This window comes from Colius striatus, chromosome 1 (genome assembly GCF_028858725.1).
Source record: "Colius striatus isolate bColStr4 chromosome 1, bColStr4.1.hap1, whole genome shotgun sequence".
NCBI lineage: Eukaryota > Metazoa > Chordata > Aves > Coliiformes > Coliidae > Colius > Colius striatus.
In genome coordinates, this window is record NC_084759.1 from 148,830,355 (window position 1) to 148,837,904 (window position 7,550).

General features: G+C 37.7%; 1 protein-coding gene across 4 annotated transcripts in view; it reads left to right on the plus strand.

The window, feature by feature from the left end:
• The window catches only part of TXNRD1 (thioredoxin reductase 1), a 53,418-nt gene extending 46,912 nt beyond the window's left edge, over window positions 1-6,506 (plus strand). For all 4 annotated transcript variants that reach the window (XM_062011345.1, XM_062011335.1, XM_062011327.1 and 1 more), the window contains 2 exons: window positions 1,091-1,225; window positions 4,395-6,506. In XM_062011345.1, coding sequence (XP_061867329.1) covers window positions 1,091-1,225; window positions 4,395-4,457 — 198 coding nt within the window. In that variant the 3' untranslated portion in view covers window positions 4,458-6,506. The remainder of the gene's footprint in view (window positions 1-1,090; window positions 1,226-4,394) is intronic.
• The last annotated feature ends 1,044 nt before the right edge of the window (window positions 6,507-7,550 follow it).

Consider the following 7,550-nt stretch of genomic DNA (forward strand, 5'->3'; position numbering starts at 1 on the left):
TTATTTTTACATATTCTTAAAGCAAAGTAAGGATAATATCATTTTAGTTATTACCTAATTATAGCTTTTCTTGTTCAAATAAACCCTGTGGTGAATCTCAGTCCTCAGGCTTACTGAAATGAAAAGAACCTTCCAGTGTACCGATTAGCCACAGTTTTACATGTGAAGCTTAGCAGGGAGAGCAGATAACTTTTGATACTCATCCATGGGCTACATCTATGCTCAGCAAAATCTGATGAATGCCCTGAAGGCCACTGAAGCCCACAGCAGTTGACATTTGCTAAAGGAAACTTGCTTTTCTTTAAGAGAAGCACATCATGTCGGTACAGCGTGTTGGGTGTTTACTGAGGATATACATGCAGTTCGGTATATTTTGCAGTTGAACAGTAGTATAGATACTAGAGGTGTGAAGTAATAGCATCTTCCTTGCAACTGGATATCTTTCAGTTTGTTTTGCCAGTCTCTGCCTCCCAGTGGCAGTGAACACTGCAAGAAGAGTGGTCATCGGTTTAGTTATAATACGTTTCTTGCCACATGATTCTATGATCTGATTAGCCAGAACTTTTAGCTCATGGCCCTTTCCTGTAAACAACTATCAAAATGAAAGTTCTTTGACAGATATACACTATGTAGTCAGCTACCATCTACCCTGATGTTGCAAAACTTTATGTAAGGTGCTCATCTCCACTTAGGCAAGCAATCTGTTGGAATGAGTGGAATAGCTTGCCTGAATAAAATCTAAATGCACGTTTGCAATTTGGACACATGGAATAATGAGATGTAGGCCATGGTGTGTGTTAAATTTGTATGCTGTTGAATGTAAATGGAGGACTCCTGCACAAAACTTTGCAAAGAACGTGATTCTTGAGTTCTTAACTGTTGCATCTTTCCCTTTTCAGAGAAACAACAAAAATATACCGTCTCCCATATTTTGTTGCTAATGATAGCTGACATTTGCGTGGTTACATTCATTTTTAGTATGTTTTGCAGGCTGATTAAATTATGTACTTTGAGTAAGAAAGCTTTGCATTTTGTCTAAACAGAACTGAATGTGTGACTGTGCTTGCATTTGATTATATTTGTTGTTTAGGAGAGAGTCATTGGCTTCCATGTCCTTGGCCCAAATGCTGGAGAAGTCACACAAGGGTTCGCAGCTGCTATTAAATGTGGGATAACAAAAGAACAGCTGGATGACACCATAGGAATTCATCCCGTCTGTGCAGAGGTTTGTATATGAAGTGACCTTGTAGTTCAGCTTTCGTTGCATTCTGGGGTAAGGTGTTAGAAATCTAAATGGTGGAGCTTTATTAAAGAGATCTGAATTTGGTGGGTAGCAGAGAAGTGGGGAGGACTGGAAATAATCAGGTTTTAATATTTAGAAATCTAACATTTAGGTTTAATCTGGGAATTTTTTTTTTAGTCCATTTGGAAAGTGTTTATGGTCTCCCCTAATCCACTGCTTTCTCTCCTGGGAAATACACAATTTTCTTTTCATTGAAATATAGATTTAGGAAGGTTTTAAATACTATTTCTGCTTTAAGTGGTTGTCAGAGCTATTTTTGTTTAAGATAGGTTTTCTCAAAATAGGCTCATATTGGTGCTGTGGAAGGACACCAGGTACATAACATTTTTTCTATTAAATTCTGCTCTTTGAAAGATCTCTCCTTTACTCTGTAGGCCTTCACTTTTGAAGTACACAAGGCCATACAAACATTTCTTCTTGTGTTTGTCTTTCTGTTCATCTTCAAGGAAGGGCTGAATTTTCTCTACTGGTTGTGGGACAGCTCTTCCCATGTGTTAGTCAGAGATGCTTCACTCATTTTAGTATCATTAGCATCAGTGTATATTAGCTGAGAATCCTGCAAACTGTTTATGACCTTTATAGGTCTTTGTACAGAATCTCTGTTTTTACCTGCTTGTGTTAGCTACAAAGTGTCACAAGAGTACACCAGGATGCTGATCTGCAGAAGTGAAGTCTGCTTCTCCAGTTTGGTATTTCCAAAGTGATACAATATAATATGAACTCCATTAATGGAATGGGCTGCCAGCAATCTGAATGATCTTCAGAGCATCCACAATACAGATTTTGGGATTTTTTTTTTTGGTGTAGTATTGTCTAATGGTGTTCTTGGAAGCCCTTGGAGAGGGGTAGCAGGCCCTTATCTTACCAGGGGCCCTGTGGAGGGGGAGCTCTGAGGGAGGCATTCAAACCTGTGAACTCAAGTGGGATATTAGCATATGCTATGTGAAAAGAGGATGATAGTCATAATTTATTCTGGACATCTGAGCTGCTAAAATTGAAACTGAATATACTGATGATTAGATGTAATTTAGGGAGATAATTTCAGATAATCATATTTGTTTGAGAGGGGGAGGAAGAAACTGGCTCAGAAGAAATACACTATTTAAAAGCTCTGGGGAACAGCAATCGTTTTTAGTGCCAGTCTTCAAAAGGGTTTTTTTAATGCCTGTTACTTAATTTAATCTTAAGCAGTAAACAAAAATCAAAGTGCAAGATGGTACTCTGATTAAAAATATGCTTGAACACTGGAATTTTTGAGGACTCTACATATCTGGATAAATAGGATGATGAATAATACCTGTGTTATTTTTTTCTTCCATCTATATAAAAGCTAAGGAAAATGAAGTCTGATCTGAGCAGGAAAGGGACAGAGGTGCAGGGTCAAATGCTGACATCTTCACTGCTGTTAATACTGATTCATTGCTCAAGGTCTCCTGTGAAACACAGATGATTCAACTTGAAGAAGACTATAAGACTGTGGGTCCTATTTCAAACTGCTTACAAATTAGAGCCAGATTTCACCTTTTATTTGAGCAGCATTTTATTCTGCAGAAGACATGAGCTCTGAAAGGAATTTTTTGCAAGGCAAAGTAGAAGTGACTGTGAGCACAGAGTTGGTAGGACCTCAGCCTTGCAGGGAACTACCTCTGAGCCCAGACTGTACTGCACTGCTTGAAATACAGGTGTGCATAATCGAGCATCTGTGACCAAGAGGAAGTGTCTATTCTGTAAACTATGATGATGGCTTTCCAGTCATTGGAGCTAAGGTTTTCGTCTTGAATAACTAACAAATTCTGTCAAGAAACTCATGTTCACAGTAACTATCAAATGACTCCCAACTGGCTTACTAGAGTTAGGGAGCTCTATGGCCCCTGCAGCCATTGGAACTGCTCACACATCCAGAGCTTTGCAGTTGGGACAAGAAGATAGCAGATTAATTTTTCACTTTTTAATCTTTATCTTTTAAAGTGAAATAATAATGTATGAAGATTCCCTTATGTTGTTTGTTGGTAGATCAGAACTGAAAAGTTAAACTCTGTCTCAAGACATGCCCTATAGTTTAAATATGTTGCTGCTGTACTGCCAAATTAGATGTGCGTTTGCCTTCCTGATTTGCACGTAATACTTATATACTTGTAAGAAGTGAAAGAGCTGTATCATTCATTGATGTTGTTCTCTGAAGAGCTGCTAGCAGCCTTAATGCAGCAAAGGTTCTACTTAGAGAACTGTATAGGGCTTTCAGATCCCCATTATTTTAGATACTTCATTGTTATTTGCATAACTGAAATGTGTACGTACTTTATTCTGTGCTGAGTGTGTTCTTCCTGAGAGATGGCTTTGATGATAGCTAATTATTGCAACTTTGAACCATTTAGACAGAAGTGGTTTTGATTTCCTTTCTTCCTTTATTATATCTATGCAAAACTAAGCAATTATTTGCATAGTAAAGTTCTGATATTAAATAAGTCTTTGTAGAATTTTTTCCTTCTTGAATTTTGATACCTTTTTTAATTTTACTGTTATTACTCTTGGATGTTGCTTTCTTTAATGAGAGTTGAAAGCAGGAAAGATTGGGACTTTCTCAAACTAAATTTACTAAGTGCTTCTTTGCTATTGTCCAGAGGATACAGGTCCTGGACAAATTACCTGCATCAGCAATCATTTCCACATATCTGTAATATTTAGAAAGGTACAGAGGTAAAATTTATATTCTCTCCAAATGTTGTAGCCTTGAGTTAGCTTCACTTTGCCAATGAAGAAATAATCTTTGAGCCATAAAGATGCTTATTCATTAGGTGTACAGACCAGAGTGTATTATTGCTGAGCTTGTTCCCACTGTAAAAACTTACGAGTATTGAGACAAAAGGTGGTATAAAGGCACGTGACTGACTTCTTTCTTTTCCATAAAGCAAATGAAGAGAACAAAGGGTATTTGTATGCATGTGCTCTGTTTAAGTGGCACGGATTTTAAATGTATGTTTCTCATTATTATTTTATTACTTTAAGAAAAAGCTGTGGTTTTGAGCATTCCGCCCAAGCTGAAGATTTAATTTTAGCAATACTAAAAGTCTCCTTTTTTCTTTCTCTTCAGATATTCACCACCCTGTCCGTGACCAAGCGTTCTGGTGGAAATATCCTTCAGTCTGGATGCTGAGGTTAAAGACCCCCATTCTTGTTATTGCCAGAGACTAACTTTCGTTGCAGTGTCTGACTTGCACAATTCAAAAGAAAGATTATGGGAGAAGTTGTCCTTGGATGTCTACAGAAGTGTGTAGATCTTAACCAGGACGTTCCATCATCGTAAGGAGAAGAGCACTGTGAGAGTCAGGTGACTCGTGGCGACTGACTGGCAATTAGCAATGCAATGGGAATATTGACTCTCGAGCTGTTGCGTAACAGGGCATTTAACAAATGCTTTCATGAAGTCATAGCCTGAAACCTGCATTGTCTGGTGGGTAGTGACGGAAGAACTGTGAGCACAGCTGGAAAACAACTGTCTTCTTGTGGTTTTGTTCCTCTCTAGTTTCTTACCTGTAACAAAGAACTTCCAAACTCAGGAAAATGACTACAAATTTAGATAATTGTGTAGTGCCTCTGTGTACTGGGTTATAAGACACCAGTTGTGAGGTCTCATGACCATGCCTTTTACCAGCTGCCATGCCTCTGGAGGGGAAATTGTATCTACGTGCCTGGTCACGAGGAAGAAGATCCCCTTGGAAAAAAACAGTACCATTTAGAATAATGCATTTCTTGGCTTCCAAACTGACTCATTATTTTTCATTGCACAGAAACTTACTTGTGAAAACATTGTCCTGAGGAGAAAGAAAAATAACTCTTTGTTAAGGCCTTGTTATACAGAAAGCTGCTTTTTTTTTTGCCTTTGAAAGTAGCAGCCATGCACATAACAAAGATGTGATCTTGGCTTTATCTTGCAGCTCATGTACTTATAATTAATCCAATCTGGAACTTTCAGAATTCCAGTGTGGTATGAATTATACTTCCAAGAGCTCTGTGCAACTTTATTAAATTTGAATAAACTCTTCCTTGCTGGGTGAGCTATTGTATGCTGCGCTTTTTCAGGTCTAAATTTGTCACTTTGAATGCAGCAGTAGTGAGACTTTCCCTCAACTTAGCGGGCCTGAAGAATCAAAAAAACAAACAACACCCACTCCCCCCCCCAAAGCAAACAAGCAAACCAACCCCTCACTCAACCTCTAAAAACCAATAGTGAAAAAAATCTATGTAGATATGGCCTAAAAGCTGTATTTAGTACCACATGTGCTCTGTTTTGTATTTAATTAAGAAAACAATACTTTTAAAACAGAGGTTTCCGTGAAAAATAAGAAATTCTTAAATACTCCTCCTGTGTTGGATGAACTGCATATAGGTTTTCAAGAAATGGTGAAAATGTTTCTTTGTAATGGAATTTAATGTATTTTTTGATCTGATTTTTCATTTCCCCCTGTTTCAGCAGAAAGGTTATTTTTATTAAATGGTTCTCAGGAGTTTCATAGTGTGGTGTGAACAGGGGGTAAATTCTCCCACCCTCTGGGCAGAATGCCTTAAACCTAAATTTCTACCTGGTAACAAAGTCATGCATTTCTACTGAGATTTCTAGAATAGTGTTATAAGTTATTTTTATAAACTCATACATAACTGAAGGATTTTTAAACATATTTTGTATGGTATCAGGAACAGTCTGTGATGGATATTTTTCTGGCCAGTTTATTAAATAAATTGAATATTTGCACAAACAGATATTCATTTTGTTGCCTCTTCCAAGCAAAAGAAACCGGGTGACAGCAAGCTTGACTTTACTTTTTAAGACCAGAAGAGGGCACCTTGATAAACCCAGCTGCAATTTGTTTATGTCTTTGAATTTCAAAAGGAGATATTTCTCAGAGAAACAGGGTCTGCAGCTATTTTATATGCTTTTTTTGTTTTTCTTGAATGTTATATATTTAAGAAGGACATACTTAAAAATAAGAAATTAGGAAACCAGCATTTCACTGTTAGCAGTAGCTGCTGTCTATGTAACTTCTGAAGACCCAGGGAGTACAGGTTCCTGAGCTGTTTGGTGATGTATCCATATTTAAGCATGTGGAATAGCAGCATTTTCAAGCTGCTAGAAATTTCAAGCATTTTCAAGAAGTCACATCCTGGGGTGCAGGAAATAAAGACATACATGAACTTGGCTTTGAAAGGCTGGACTCATATGCATCTGTTCTTGTGGATCATGTCATCATTAATCATGTATGGTTTTATACTGGGGGCTTGCAACTCAGTAGCTGTTGGGTTTTATTTTAAATTTAAAATTGTGAGGGTTTTTTGTAGGCCTTTTTCTTCTGTTCCTCCAGAAGGAGAACATTTTCAAGTATGTATTTGTGTCATCTGTGCATGATGATAAAGATATATAAAATATGACGTCACATAATTAATGTATTAAATGCCAAAGCAAAGCACTTAATGTTTTTATTAAATTAAGCATGCATTTGGTAATGTATGCTTTGGAAGCACATACTGGGAAATTTAATAAGTTAAATGGTATTTATAGTCATCTATTGATTAGTTATTACCGGGTGTTTTTTGAAGTCCTACCAGAGTGTAAATGAGACTCATTGTAAGATATTGCACATAAAAATACAAACGGCACATATCACAAACTTTAGCAGGGAACTCGAAAAGTTTTGCTAATAACTCTGGTTTTTGTTTGTTTTTTAATCTTCCCTGACCCAAACTGGTCATTGAATCCTAAAATCATAGAATGGTAGGGGTTGAAAGGGACTTTTAGAGATCATCCAGTCCAAACCCCCTGCCAAAGCAGGACCACCTAGATCAGGTTGCACAGGAACTTGTCCAGGCGGGTCTTGAAGACCTCCAAGGAAGGAGACTTCACACTCTCCCTGGGCAGCCTGTGCCAGGGCTCCCTCACCTGAACAGTGAAATAGGTTTTTTCTTGTGTTTAAGTGGAACTTTTTGTGTTCCAACTTCATGCCATTATCTCTTATCCTGTTGCTAGATACCATCGAAAAAAGTGATGCCCCAACCTCCTGACATCCACCATTTAGATATTTGTAAATATTAATGAGATTCCCCTTCAGTCTCCTCTTCTATAGACTATAAACAGCTCCAGTTCCAACAGCCTTTCCGCATAAGGAAGATGCTCCAGTCCCCTGATCATTCACGTTTTATCCCTCTCTCCCTTTGGTATGAGCTGTTGGAGTGATTCTAACTTTCTGGTAAAGCT